The following is a 15,947-nucleotide window of genomic DNA, read 5'->3' as shown; positions in this document are numbered from 1 at the left end:
TTTACAGTTTTCATCAAATTTGGAAAGTTTTCTGCCATTAATTTTTCAAAAATTGTTTTTGTCCCACAGCTCAGTCTCTTTCATTTTCTTTTTGTTCTCTTTTGTTGGGGAGTGACAGGAGGATTCTTTTTTTATCTTTTGGAGAGTTTCTACTGGTATGCTTTCAAATTCACTTTTCTTCTGCAATGTCTAGTCCGCCATTAATTCCACTCAGTGTGATTTTTTTATCTCATATATTAGTTTTCATATGTAAAAGTTTGATTTTGGACTTTTATTATATCTTTCTTGTCTCTATTTTTTAACAAATGGAATAGAGTTATAACTATTTTAATGTCCTTGTTTGCTAATTCCAGTATGTGTGTCAGTTATAGGTTAATTCTGATTGATTTATTATTTTCCTTATTATAGGCTTTTCTGCTTCTTTGCAAGCCAATCTTTGACTGGCTGCCAGACACTGTGAAATTTATCTTGGTGGTGCTGAGTATTTCTAGACTCCTGTAAATCTTATGGTCCCTGGATGCTGCAAATGGTTAACACACTCAGCTGCTTAACCAAAAGGCTGGAGGTCTGAGTCCACCCCAGAGGCACCTTAGAAGTCCTGGTGGCACAGTGGCTAAGAGCTCAGGCTGCTAACCAAAAGGTCAGCAGTTCAAATCCACCAGCTGCTCCTTGGAAATCCTATGGGGCAGTTCTACTCTGTCCTGTAGAATCTCTATGAGTCATAATCAACTTGAGAGGAAAGAGTTTGTTTTTTGGTTTAGAGGCACCTTGGAAGAAAATCCTGGCACGCAACCTCTAAAAAATCAGCCATTGAAAACCCTATGGAGCACAGTTCTGCTCTGACATACCTGGGTTCACCATGAGTTGGAATTGACTTAACAGCGACTGGTTTTATAAATATTATGGGGTTTTGTTAAGCTACTTGCAAGCAGTTTGGTCCTTTCAGGTCTTGTTTTTATGACTTGTTATATGGTTCTGGAATAGTGCTCATTCTAGGGCTAATCATACCTCACATCTAAGGCAAGATCTTCCTGACTACATAATGTATCATAAAACATGAATTATGAGTCTTTCTAGTCTGACTGCTGAGAACAGGCACTATTCCTGGCCCTGTGTGAGTGCCAGGCCCTATTCTTCTATCCCTTTCAGATGATTCTTTCCCCGGCCCCCAGCAGTTTCCTCACATGCATGTGTTTATCAGCAGTCGCTCAATACACGAAGAGACCCTCTGGAAATCTCCAGAGTTTTCGCTCAGCAGCTCCCTCCTCTCTGATATTCTGTTCTATGAACTCTAGCTGCCTTAGTCTCCCTGAACTCTTATCTCCATCTCCTCAACTCAAGAGGTTGCTGGGCTCTACCTCAGTTCCCCCTCTCTGTGTGGCAGCCTAGAAACCCTCTTAAGGCAGTAAGCTGGGGCAGCTTTCGGGCTCATATCACTTGTTTCCCACCTCTCAGGGATCACTGTCCTTTGTTGCCTTATGTCCAGTGTCTTAAAAACTACTGTTTCATGTATTTTGTCTGTTTTTGGTTATTTCAGGTAGGAGGTTGAATCCAGTCTTTGTTAGTTCATGTTGACCAGAAGCAGGAATTAGTTATCAAAACTTTAATAGACTAATGTTGTTTACCATTAAGATAGCAGTGCTAAGAAATAGGAAAACAGAAATTTCCTATTATGCCTTTACGTTTAAGACTATATTATCCACAAGATCTACGTAACACACACACACGTACACACATATATAAATGAAAGACCCATATTACCTATAAGATCAACAGTTCACAGCCTTGAGCCTTTAAATATAGTTGCATGAAGCTTACTGACAATAAAAAAGAATTCTTTGTAGAGACAAAATAAAAGTGCTACAAAAAAAGTTTTCAATGGATTTAAAAGAGTAAATGTTTGGAAGCCCTTACTTCCTTAAATTTTATCACAAGAGAACAAGAAGAGAAAGCACTTTCCAACATGGCAAGCAGGTAAAAACCTCAGTGGGTAATTAGGGACAACTCAAAATGAAATCGTCATGTATCTTTAACATCACATTATATCCTCACCTATCAAACAGGGCCAAAAGTGTGAGTCTGTCAAAGTTAATGCCAATCCATAGTTGGGGCAGGATCCAAAAACGGTAATAGTGTTTAACCTTCTGGGCAGCTTCTTCTGTTGGACCATAAGTAGCTGCCAAGTCAGGGCTTAGATCAATGTCCTGTTGCTCCAACAAGTCTGTGTCGATGGTCAATAATCTATTCAATCGAATCTGTGGAAGAGAAAGCTAAAAGAAAGTCAGAATAGACAGGCTTAAAAAATCTTTAACAAATTCATGATTCAAAGGTTACTCAATCATCTTGTAGACTGTAGGAGCCCTTTAATTCTCTATTCCAGACCACACCTTCTGTATATTTTCCGATCACCAGAAACTACAGGAGGTAACAATGGAAATTAAACTAAAAACAAACCAATCAACAGAGCTTTCAGAAAAGTTTTATTAGGAAGAGTTTGAAGTTCTAAGATTTTATGAACTGTGTAGCCAGTGTGTAATTACTGATTCATAAATATAACTAATGAAACCTCATGATGTTTTATGCATGTTTCTTTCTTTCTTTCTTAACAAAGGACTTACCAGAAGAGATGATTCTGCCATAATTTTCAACAAAACTAACATTTTGTAACTTAATCAATTTTTCTGATTTTTTTATAGGTACTTAATCTGAAAATATACCATTTTACAAAAATAACGGAAAACCTACCACATCATGTGGATAAAATCGAACTGAGGTAGAACTGGATACGTGAGAATCCGTGTCACTAAAATGAATTGAAAAAGACTTTAGGAATAAATAGTTTGTCAATTAGTAGAAAGAAAAAATCTTTAACAACTGGACGCTATTTACACTGTCTTCATTTTTCCATGTAAACTTCTAAATACAAAACAGCATTTCCCTAGAGTTGTGATTAAGAGCAACAGCCAATGAGTTACAGTGCCTATATTCAAATCTCTTCTTCAACTGAATGAGATTCTTGGACAAGTTATCTAACCTCTTTATACCTCAGTTTCCTCATCAGTAACATAATAGTACCTATAACACAAGGTTCTTTAGTATTTAAATGAAATAATCCAAAGAAAGCAATTAACATTTGCCTGGAACCAGTAAATCCACAATAAATTTAAGCTACATACACTATAATAACCTGCCCATAGCTACAGGGTCACTATTATAGGGTCATTATGAGTTGGAGGAAACCCTAGTGGCGTACTGGTTAAGTGCTGCGGCTGCTAACCAAAGGGTCGGCAGTTCGAATCCGCCAGGCGCTCCTTGGAAACTCTATGGGGCAGTTCTACTCTGTCCTATAGGGTCGCTAGGAGTTGGAATTGACTCGACGGCACTGGGTTTGGTTGGGGTTTTTGGTTTATGAGTTGGAATTGATTCAATGGCAACGAGTTTGTGTTTTTGTTTTTATAATAACCCAGGGAGCCCTGGTGGCACAGGGGTTAAAAGCTCAGCTGCTAACCAAAAGGTAAGCAGTTCGAATCCACCAGCCGCTCCTTGGAAACCCTATGGGGCAGTTCTGCTCTGTCCTATAGGGTCGCTATGAGTCGTAATTGACTTGGTAACAACAGGGCTATAATAACCTAGAACATAACAGTCTAGCTTCCCATAGGTCAGTCAAGTTTAGATTTCAAAATCTGAAGACTTTAACCATATTTATGATGCAAAGGATTTTTCTTCTCTTTGAATTATATTAGACGTGATGCCTTTCCATTCCCACATCCCCAGACTGTTTTCACCAACGCGACACTTAATTCCGTTATAAAATCATGTAACCCTCAATCTAATAATTTTTTTGAAAGAGTGAATACTGAAACTCAACTAAAGAGTTTAAAGAGTATACTTTTCTGAATAGTCTATCTTTACAAAATACAGAGCTGAATGACTGCAAGATCCTTTTGCTTTAAACGGCCCCTGAAGACATAAAAAAACTAAGTGAACTGCCTATAGAGCTTTAACATTTAAAATGTGCCCATTATTAAACTGAACTGTTAAAAGAATCAAATGACCCTTGTGAAATAAGTGAGCTAATTTAAAAATAAATGAATATCAGGGCAGCAACTTGAAAAGACGAACACTAAGATTAAAAATTTAGAAAACAAAACTGTAACGCATTCTAAAATTATAATTGATTATGTGATAGGATCAAGATTTCCCATTTCTTATTTGCTTTTCTCCTAACTCCTGCATTATCTTAATTCCTTCTTAAGGGAAAGAAAGAAAAGAAACAATGTAATGATAAAATATGCATTTTAAGCAACTCCGCCTTCTCATTGCTGGTTAAAAAAAAATTTTTAAAACAAAATGAAAGCTGGCTGATCATTTAAAAAGCAACTTTACCAAAACAACTTAGAAGGAAATAAAATTTTAAAATTTCATAAAAAAGAAAACTAACAGATGGGTTTTAACTTACATATGTACCTATTTTTCTGATAAGCTTTATCAGTAACATATATTTTATGCTATATGTATATATATAACATACATTGTTAAATTTGAAACTGTTGAAAAACTGTCCCACATTAAGGTCTATAGGAAACTCTGATTTTTTTTTTTTTAAACACAGAATAGCTTTTATTTAAAAAAATAATAATAATGCTTTCTTCTTTCCATAGCAAAAAAAGTTCTACTTTATTCCTTTGGGAAAAAATGCACTATGGCCAATTATTTAAGCCAATATGAACAAATGTTTTCAAAACAATTTTTATATTGTAAGCCTTCAAAATTTTAAACACGGCAAGTAGATGCATGTATACACACACTCCTAATATGACTTCGGACATACCAGATATTGGATGTTCTTCTTGCTGCTGGTTCAAAATTCACAAGTGACATATCACAGCCACCAGTCTCATAGAGCGTAGAAGAGAACTTACCTAGCAAATAAATGATGTTTTTAAAAAGCCATTAGAATACTCAGAATTTTTCCTTCATTATACACTAAATTTCATAGTTATTACATGTTTAAAAACTGTACTATAACCTCCTGATATATTTTTACCACAGTAATGTGCACGTAATTCAGCTTGGGGTGAATTGAAAAGGAATGCTAAACAGTGGAGTAAATGTCAACATATATAATCAGATGTTAAAAGTAAAGGATTTAAGTCAGCCTTGCAATACAAGTCTCATTCTCTTTTCCCCTCCCAACATGTTCTAAATTCAAGCAATCATATGAATAAATTTACTACTCTTTAAAAGTCACCTGACTACTAATTGTGAGTGGCTACTTGCAAGCTGCTTAAGTTTTGAGGTAGTTCAAACCATACAATCAAACTACAAGATAAACTGAATTGTGTGATTGCCTCCCAAGTTGTTTATTTTTAAGACAAAAAGTGTCAAAATGGATCTAAGGAAGTTCAATAATTGAATGGGCAATAATAATGTTGGTGATAGCTAAATTACAGTATTTCATGAGTGTTACTAGTTATAGGATTCTACCATAAAAACTTTATGAAAAATTTAGAATAGCAACTGCTACAACCAAATATTTCTATAAAACTACTAAAAGGTTTAGAAATTATATTGGTTGTAAATAAATACAGGTTAAAAAATAATTCTCTTAATATGAACGCCATAAGATAAAATGATTTCCAATAATAGAATTTAAAAAATCTGGAAACTGCCTGAACTCCATTCTTTACTTTAAGGATCTATGGTGGCCATATCAATGGAGGGGATAAAGAATAAATAATTGAACACAAATTTCCAGTAGGGCAATGAGATGAACTATATAAACCCATAACCATTTGGGTCTAGTCTAGGTGGCTTTTTGAGGATTTATGAGATAAATTGGAGTATATTATTTTGGGGTGGTAGGGGGGAAGTCAACTACAGAAAATAGAACAATAAAATAAGTAAGACATTTATCTTATGACTCATGGACAGACACTCAAATAATTCTATCTAATAAAGTACTTTTTCTGGTTCTAATCCTCATGAAGACTGGCTGAAATGGTCTATAAACTCCTAATTATTAGTACATTATAGGGTTTTTTTTTTCCTATTTGTCATTTTTTAAGTCTTTCACTTAAATAAAAATCCTTACTGTGAACTGTTTGCACTGTAGGAACAGAACCGAAATCTGACTTTAGCCCTGCCATCAAGTTGAAATTGTCCTCTAAAGTGTCTCATTTTTATATTCCAAAATAATATACTTCTGAGATAAATTGCAGCCCTGGTGGTGCAGTGGTTAAGAGCTCGGCTGCTAAACAAAAGGTCAGCAGCAGTTGGAATTCACCAGCCGCTCCTACGGAAACCCTCTAGTGCAGTTCTACTCTGTTCTATAGGGCCGCTGTGAGTCAGAATCAACTTGACAGCAACAGGTTTGGATTTGGTTTTGGAGATGTATTAGATAAAAGCACTCTGTGAAATGCTCAGTTTATTTGCTGTGTGTAAGGGAGAATTACTCAGCATGTATCTAAGACTGCTTTTTTTCCCCCGTCTTATGAGAGTGATTATTCACTCAATACCTCTAACAGAAACCACACTAATCAACTATGACACTGGTAAACTGGCTACTTCTTACACCTATTACTGAAAAGTTTTTCATGGTAGTAGATGGGGTTGCAGGAATTGTTAGTAAAGAAAAAACTAAATACAAATAATGGCTCAACTGAGATTCAAAAATATTTTTAAAATATTATTTATGTTCTGCTCTTCATTTATCATTCATTATCAAAGATTGGCAGTGCATTTAAATTTACATTAATAGAAAAAACATCTCATCAAAATTCACTGACTGCATAAATGGAAAAGAGTTATAAATCCATGTTAAACGACTAACAGCACAACAAAGAGCTGGGAAGGCCTGGTTACTGAGTGTGAAGTCCAATAAGGATGAAATACATAAGCTTAAGGGTTAATAAACACATAATTTGTATGCATTTTAGAAATAAGTTAATTCTATTTTTATTTTCATAGGGTTCAAACTATTTCAGTATCTTCTGAGTACTTAAGCTTTCTGTGAGGTTTTTGTAATATAAATCAGTCCTGTTCCTGGTAGACAGAAAATAATATTTATATACAACTGTAATCAACTAAAGGTATTAGTCTTTGTAACTTTCAAATGGAATAGTAAAAGAATATTACTGTACTGTCTACATTGTCTTTTGGGCATAGATGCCTCATATTAAATTTATATAGGAACAATTACATTTTAAATAAAAATAAAGCATGCCCCCAAAAAACTTTTTCTAGGCAGAAAGAAAGCTGGAAAAAGTGGGTAGTTTTATTACCACATAAATTCTTCTATACAAAACAATGACTAACATGTAATAAAATTTAGAAATATAAACAGAGGCACGAAATGTACCTAAGAAAAGGGCAGCTATGATTTTAACAGATGTGCGTGACTTTGGCAGTATTTTTTTTCTTAAGGATACTTTTGTCTGTTTACTAAAACTTTAGGAGTATCAGCACATCCAGGTTCTTAAAAATACCCCTGGCACTTGTCAAAACAAAACGACATTGTAGCAGAGCTTAATTCCACTCCAAGAACAGACTCTCTGTGCCTCTTTTATCTTTGGCTTTGGCAACTGTCAGAGGGTAAACAACTCAGAAAAAAGTTACACTAAAAAAATGTTTAGATTAAGGTTTTAGTGAAAGAATAAATAATAAGTTAATGTAGTAATATGATAAGCTATTAAAGGCAGCTTCAGAATTAACCAAAACAGAAATAAGTATATATTGTTATTGGTTTATAAACATTAAAAATATTTTTAAATTATACAAGTCTTCTTAGCATGCACAGCAATTTTATTTATGTCTCATTTAAGATTAAAAACAGTCATTTTCTTCAGTGCCAAAGTAAAATCTGCTCTTATTAATAAACATATTTTAATATTAGTCTGGATTAAGAAAAACACTTCAATTTAAATATTGTTTTTATGAATATAAACCGGAAAGAAAGTAGCACATCAATGAAACGTCTTCTCATCAATGAATGTTGATTACAAACTAAACCATCTCATCATAATTCAACTCCCACGTCATAATGAACTATATTTAATAGAATGGCGCTGTCATGATTTAAGAAGAATATCAGTTTCTGACAAAATAAACAAGATTGGAAGTTGAAATTTCAGACTTATAATGATATTAGCCATGAAAGAGCGTCTCCGAAGATGAAAAGAAAAAAAAAGGTTAAGTTTTTAGCATTTCTCAGTTTTGAATACTCAACAATGACTGCTGTTTTCTACCAAAATTAAATATATTACAAGCAGCATTTTTTTTTGTAGGGGAATTTCAAAGTAATAACCATAGTCAATAAATAAGCAAAGAACAACAGGAAGATGGATTAAGTTGGATACTGACTTAAAGATCAAGTACACTTGAAGCACTGCCAGAAACCCTGAAGAATGCAGCAGACAAGTCAAAAGAACACTGATAAAACACTGAAGGATGTGAAATTAGTGCAATTCTCTGCTTTGCCCTATTCTCTGCTTTGCCCTATGTCTCACCATGTGACGCATAATACGTGCAGAAAGAACAACAGTACTCTCTTAAGAAACTCCTACTACATTCGTGAAGCCATTCTCATTTTTCTGAAGATTCCTATTTCTTGGAACGAGGCAATTACTACAGGGCAGTGTTTCCAATGGTTCATTCTGGTTCGAAACCCTGCTGAGAATTTGCATTTCCACTCCAGATATACTGAATAAGAATCTACATTTTTAATGAGGTTCCCTGGTGATTCTTATGTATAATAAATTTTGAGAACCACTGCTCTACTAGTGGTTCTCAGAATTGAGTCCTAACCAGCAGTATTAGCATGGCCTGGGAAGTTGTTAGAAATGCAAATTATCAGCACGGGTTCAAACCTGAACTACCAGTTTTAAGTCCTGCTGGAGGGTGTGTGGGACAAAGCATCTACAGGGTTTTTCTAATCCTCCCTGTACCAAAGGAGGCCTCCATCCAGTCCCTTAGATGATTTTCTTTATTGACTCCTCTCCCCTGATTCATTCCGTGTCCTCTAACTCTACCCTGATTTGCTGTCTTGACTTCCACTTTTCTGGTATTACTGTTGGAACAGGAATGGGCTAAAACGGCAAAGAGAGATACACGGGGGAAAGATTTTTAAAGTGGGTTTTTTGGGAGATGCTGGAGGACCACACACATCTATAGGACTAATTTAAGTATGCAGATAATAAGTGTAAAAAGTCTCTACTTCTGACAGTGATAAGAACTCAGTGAATATATTAGTAGACTTTTAAGAGAGAAGGTTTTTAAGATCAGTTCTAGTTTCTTGGATAGTACCCTCTTACGACCATGAGTGGCAACTCTGAGTTTCTGAGGTAACACCATGAGTTTGCATCCAGAAAGAAATGACTCATTTTTATTGCTATTTACAGATGAATGGAATTGTTTCTCCCTAGACCTCGGGTTGGCAAACTTTTTCTGTAACAGGCCAAACAGTAAATATTTTAGGCTTTGTTGGCCAGCTGGTCTTTGTCACAACAACTCAAGTAAGGCCAGTATAGCATGAAAGCAGCACTGTAAAACACACAGATGAAGGGGGTGTCTGTGCTCCAGTAAGACTCAGTTACAGAAAAAGGCAGAGCTACATTTAGCCACAGGCCTTTAGTTTACCAACCTCTATCTCAGGTAAAGAGCTTTAAAGTTTTTAGAACCTCCTTAACTCTGATACAATGAATTTCAAGTCACTATGCCCTATATGCCCTATAGGGTCGCTATGAGTCGGAATCGACTCCACGGCAGCAGGTTTATGCTGCTTGTTGGAAACCCTGGTGGCACAGTGGTTAAGAGCTACAGCTGCTAACTAAAAGGTGAGCAGTTCAGATCCACCAGGTGCTCCCTGAAAACTCTATGGGGCAGTTCTACTCTGTCCTATAGGGCCGCTATGAGTTGGAATCGACTCGATGGCAGTGGGTTTGGTTTTGGTTTTGGTATGCTGCTTGTAATTTCAAGGTTCATATTTAGAACCAGTCCATCATCCTGGACTGTGCAACGCTGCTCTAGACTTTAAAACAGGATAAGAATAAGGAAAAGGGTAGGTATGAGAAGAGATTAGGAGAAGGCTTAAGGGAATGGTAAGGAAAGATGGGTGTATCTATTGCTTGGCAACAGCATAAGACAGAGATTTATATACTGATGCATTTTATCAACATGACCCTCTTGTTCTCATTCGGACCTAACACAACATGCCTTAATTCACTGTAAGACTCCACTCCAGCGGCTTAATCCCCAGATCAGCTGAACCTTCCAAAAGTGGATGTACAAGTTCCTACTCTGCTATGATTTTATCATCTGCTCTCCTTTTATTTCAAAGGGATAAGTGCTCCTTTTCTTGGTAAAGTAATACCTAACAATGATACTGATGACACTAAAACTGATCAGGTAAACAAAAAGGCAAGACACAGAATAGGAGAAAATAGTGTAATTTGTACGTGACGAGTGAGCTGTATGTAAAATATCTAAGAACTCTTACACCTCAATAATAACAAAAAAATTTTTAAATGAGCAAAATATTTGAACAGATACACTTCACAAAAGAAGATATGTGAAGGTCAATAAACACATCAAAAGATGCTCAGCATCATTAGTCACGAGAGCAATGCAAATTTAAACCACAATGAGATACTATTATACACTCATTAGGACTAAAATTTGAAAAGACCAACAATAACAAGTGTTGCCAAGAATGAGAACAACTAGAACGCACAACACACTGCTAGTGAGGGTATAAAACCACCTGTGAAAAATACTTAGCAATTTTATTCACAATTTAGAAACAACACAAATATCCATCAACAAGTGAGTGGATAAACAATACATAGCATGCTCATACAATAGAATACTGCTCAGCAATAACAAAGAACAAATTACTACTAACATGCAAATGGATAAGTCTCAAAAGCAATGTGTCAAGTAAAAAATCAAACAATACCAAAAACACAACAACAACAAAAAATAGATAAACTGGACTTCACCTGCACATCAAAGGACTTTATCAGCAAAGAGACAACTTACAGAGTGGGAGAAAATATTTGGTAACCATATATCTAATAAGGATTTAATATCCAGGTTTTATAAAGAACTCCTACAACTCAACATCAAAAGGCAAACAACTCAATTAAAAAAGGGCAAAGAATTTCAACAGGCATTTCTCCAAAGAAGATATACAAATGGCCAATAAGTACATGAAAAGATGCTCAAAGTCAATAGTTGTTAGGAAAATGCAAATCAAAACCACAATGAGATACCACTTCAAACCCACTAGGATAGCTATTATCAAAAATACAGAAAAATAACAAGTGTTGGTAAGGATGTGGGTAAACTGGAACCCTTATCCACTGCTGATGGGAATATAAAATGGTGCCGCCACTGTGCAAAACACTTTGGTGCTTCCTCTAGAAGTTAAACACAGAATTACCATCTGATCTAGCAATTCCATTCCTAGGTACATATCCAGAAGACTTGAAAAAAGGCACTCAAGCAGATACTTGCACACCACTGTCCTTGGCAGCATGGTGCACAATAGTCAAACGGTGGAAACAGATAAACAGGTAAACAACATGTGGTATGCAGATACAATGGCCATGGAGAAAAAGGAAGTTCTGATACACACTACAGTGTGGATAAGCCTTGGAAATATTATGCTAAGTGAAGTAAATCAGACACAAAAAGACCAATATTGTAAGATCCCACTTACATAAAATATCTAGAATAAGCAAATCCATAGAGACAAACATTTATTAGTGGTTACCAGGGGCTGGGGGAAGGGAGGAGCGGAGAGCCACGGCCTAAAGGTACTCGGTTTCTGTTTGAGATGATGAAAAACTTTTGGAGACAGAAAGCGATGACGGTTGCACAACATGGTAAATATAATTAATATCAGTGAACTATTTTTTTATACATATAAAAGTGGTTGAAACGGCAGATGTTTTGTTATATATATTTTACCAGAATAAAAACGGTTAAAATGGCAAATTTATATATATATATATATAAATATAATTTTAAAAACACAAAAAGGCCATATATTGTATAATTACATTCATATAGAACTCTAAAAAAAACTCTAGGAGAGGAAAAACCGTATGACAAAAAGCAGATTAGTGGGTGTCATGGGCTAGTGGTGGAAGAGAGATAGGCTGCACGAGGGCACAAAGAATCTTTTGACAGTGTTGGAAACATTGCTTATCTTGACTGTGGTATATTTCATGGGTATTTGTTGTTGTTGTTACACATCTGTTAAAATTCACTGACTTGTACATGGTAAATGGATGCAAGTTACTGTACCTAAATTATGTGTCAATAACACCATTTTAAAAAACAAAGTAAAAAAAGAGTGAGACTGGTCAGGTAAGAGCCTGAGTAAAGGGATGAGCTGAGACAGTGTGTAGTCAATGGAGACAAGATGCTAATCAAGATTTCAGAGAGTGATGACAGTATTTGTTGTTTTGCTTCTCATTAAAAAAAACATAGTCATCAGAAGATTCAAAAGTATTCTATAAAATAAAGTTCTCCCATTCCTCAGAGGTAGCCAAGACCATTTTCTGTGTTAACAATTTTTACATACATGTATTCTGTCCAAAGACAAATTTATTTTTTTTTAACTTAATAAATGAGCTAATTTTCATGTTCACAACACAGGTTTATCGAACTCGGAACATTACACTGTTAATGTATCATTATTTCATTATGCAGTTCCTTCATGGTGAACGTTTAGACTGAAATTTTTCAAAACGATGAACAATGCTACAGTGAATATTCATAAATACATGTTTCCATGTTTGTAAAATTTCTGATCAAAAGATATGGGCATTTTGCTCTATAATTCCTAAACTGCCCTCTGAAAATGTTCTATCATTTAGTTGCTATTTCCCCAGACCCTTCTCAACAATGGACATCATTACACTTTCAACAAATGAAAAACATCTCAATCCTGTCTATAATAGCAGTTTTTAATTATAAGCGAGGTTAAGCTCTTTGCCCATGATTGCAGGTCCCTTCTATTTCTTTTGTTTGAACCCCTAATTTTTCTAGAACGTCATTTATCTTTATCTTATCAGTTTGGAAATATTGTCTATTGTAGCAAAGATTGCTTGCTGACTGCCTCCAGTGTTCATTTCCCCCTTATTCCTTTTAAAAATAGGACCTCCCCTCATGGAATTTTAGCTGAGCATATGTACGTCCAAGCAGTTAGGCATTTTCCAGCCTTTCTTGCAGCTAGAAGTTGCCATGTAACTATACATAAGCCAACGGGAGATGAGAGAAAATGACAGGGGCACGTTCCAAAACACAATCTGAAAGACAAGCCTAGTTGTCCCTTACTTCTTTTTTTTTTTTTTTTAATAACCCACCCCCTTTTCTGTTTGGTGGGAAATGTCAACAACTGGAGCAGACACTTTGGACCAGGCAGGGAAGCGCTCCCATTAGACTGTTCTATTTCATCCATTGGAAGTGTCTAACCTCCATTAAAGCTAACTTATATTCTAACTAACACATGTGTTAACCAACTTTAGTTTAGAATCTTTAGAATGTTCAATGTTAGAAAGCAAATAATCTAGTCTAGTGCTTCAAGAATTTTTCACAACACAAAACTACCAAGAGGCAAATTATGTATCTCAAAATCAGTCCCTGTTATCTCAGGTAAAATTCCTAGAGCAGCTCAGTCATCCATAAAGCAATTAACAGAATAAATAAAAAGCCTCAATTATCTTTATTCACCTTGACTGGCAATTCCACTTCTACGTGTTTATCCTAAAGAAATAATCAGAGCTATGAAAGGTTTATGTAAAGAATGTTCAGCACAGCTTTCATTACAATAAAAAATGTCTAGAAACATCTTGAAGGCTAATAACAATAGGGAAAGTAAATTATGGTTTATTATAATAATAATAGCATCAATGATTATATCACAGACTTACTATTGCCAGGCATTGTACTAATTGCTTTGCATATTTTAACAGATGTAACTCTCACCTTATCCCTATGAAGTATTATTATTGCTTCCTTTTTATGCATGAGGAAACTGAGGCACAGGGAGAGAAAATAACTTGCCCAAGATTGCACAGCTAGTAAGTAGTAGAGCTTGGATTTGAAGCCAGGAAATCTGGCTCTTCAGTCCACTACACTACACTGCCTTTCATGTAGATCTAAGTGACAAAATATCATGCAGCCACTTAAAAACAGGTTAAAAAACAAAACAAGAACAGTTAACAGATGAGTAAATGTTCAGACATGGTAAGTGAAAAGAGCAAGATACAAAACTCATACAGTTGCACAAAAGTTATACAGCATGATCTCAATTCTGTTTTAGGGAAGTCTATACATGTTTGCATTTAGAAAGGCAGGAAGTAAAAATTACAAAATGTTAATAGTGGGTGACTTAGTGATGAGATTACAGATGACTTAATTTTCATCATATTTTCCAGTTTTTCTAAAATATATTACTGTTAAAAGAAAGGTAAAGCACATTCTAATTTCATTAAAATAAATATAAGTAGAATATATCTCCCAAATCTCTTTACACCTCTTCCTTGCAGATAGAACAAAGTATTTTTATTTATTATTTCAATAAAATTAAATATTTTATCTTCATAGATACATACATTATGTTGCCCAACTACGACAAAAGAGAAACAAAGAAGAGGTCAGAACTTAGTATTTTCTGCACTCAAAAATAAAACAGTAAACACTGAGACCAAAAAAAAAAAAAAAAAGAGAGATGAATAAAAATAATATACCATAACATCTGCATTTATAGTAACAAGGAGAAAGTATGACAGAGCCCAAAACGCTACAGCAGTATATATTGCATATTCTCTTTTTTAAACACCAAGACTAACTCTAGTAAAATCACTAAAAGTATTTTCTGAGTCTCTGCTGCTTAAAGTAAAAAATAAAAAGCCTCCAAATCATATTTCTGCTTAATAATGCAGAGCTGCCCTGAACTGCTTGTTATGAAGGGCGACAGTGTGCTGCCAGCTTTCCTTTAAGTCTTTATTGAGTTCAGTATTTCTCTGAGCACATTTTCAAGTTAATATGTTCTGTAGTAAAGAGGATTATCTCAAAGAATACCTTCTTTGTCAATTCCTGCTACAGTAATGAAACATAAGAAAACCTAAAAAAAATCATTTCTGTATCACTTCTTAAACCTCTAATACAGTAATCAAAGAAAATCTTAATCACAACAGTACCTATGATATTTACGTATATGTTTTGACAAACATAAAACTTTCTTGTTCTCATTTTATTGCCTATACCATTACAATTGTATGTTTTTCTTTCTCAAATGAAAATTAAATAATTTTATAGATACTTTAAAAAAAATATATACTCACTACTGATCAAAAACTAATTTGATACACAAAACACAGTTTCTTATTCCATCTGATCTCATCTAGGACACTTCCTTTAAGGTGTTAAGTTACATATTAAAAGTTTATGAATTATAATGGCATGTTTCACACTGCATCAAAGAGTCTTAATTTACAAAGAAAGTTAAGATTAACATAAAAGCTGAGAAGCGATCACCAAGTTTTACAGAAAGGGCTTATTAGATATAGAAGGAGCCCTGGTGGCACAGTGGTTAAGTGTTTGGCTGCTAACCAAAATGCTGGAGGTTCGAAACTACCAACTGCTCTGACGGCATAAAGATTTATAGCCTTGGAAACTGTATGGGGCAGTTCTACTCTGTCCTGTAGGGCCATTCTGAGTTGGAAGCAACTTGACAGCAACAGGTTTACTAGATATAGAATAAAATTTTAAGGCTACCTGAATTCAGATTCTCTCATGTGACTTACCTGGGTATGAAGCCACACCTAGTTTTATTTAGTATAACTGCAGTTTAATTCAGAAAATAGCATGAAGTGCAAATAAACAAATCCATTAAAAGACTGATCAGAAGGAAACTAACCTTTAACATCTGGTCT

At 34.9% G+C, this 15,947-nt stretch overlaps 1 protein-coding gene across 5 annotated transcripts in view; it reads right to left on the bottom strand.

The window, feature by feature from the left end:
* PCNX1 (pecanex 1) overlaps positions 1-15,947 on the bottom strand; it is a 184,340-nt gene that overhangs the window by 84,807 nt on the left and 83,586 nt on the right. For 3 of the 5 annotated variants that reach the window (XM_049897946.1, XM_049897947.1, XM_049897949.1), the window contains 3 exons: positions 4,832-4,922; positions 2,746-2,803; positions 2,053-2,270 (listed from right to left, as the gene is read on the bottom strand). In XM_049897946.1, the coding sequence (XP_049753903.1) occupies positions 2,053-2,270; positions 2,746-2,803; positions 4,832-4,922 (367 nt within the window). The remainder of the gene's footprint in view (positions 1-2,052; positions 2,271-2,745; positions 2,804-4,831; positions 4,923-15,947) is intronic. The other 2 variants (XM_049897948.1, XM_049897950.1) reach the window with 1 other exon arrangement.

The sequence above is a fragment of the Elephas maximus genome, chromosome 10 (assembly GCF_024166365.1).
Source record: "Elephas maximus indicus isolate mEleMax1 chromosome 10, mEleMax1 primary haplotype, whole genome shotgun sequence".
In the NCBI taxonomy this organism is placed as follows: Eukaryota; Metazoa; Chordata; class Mammalia; order Proboscidea; family Elephantidae; genus Elephas; species Elephas maximus.
The sequence above is the reverse complement of the archived record's forward strand: the minus strand, read 5'-3'. Positions and strand labels throughout refer to the sequence as shown.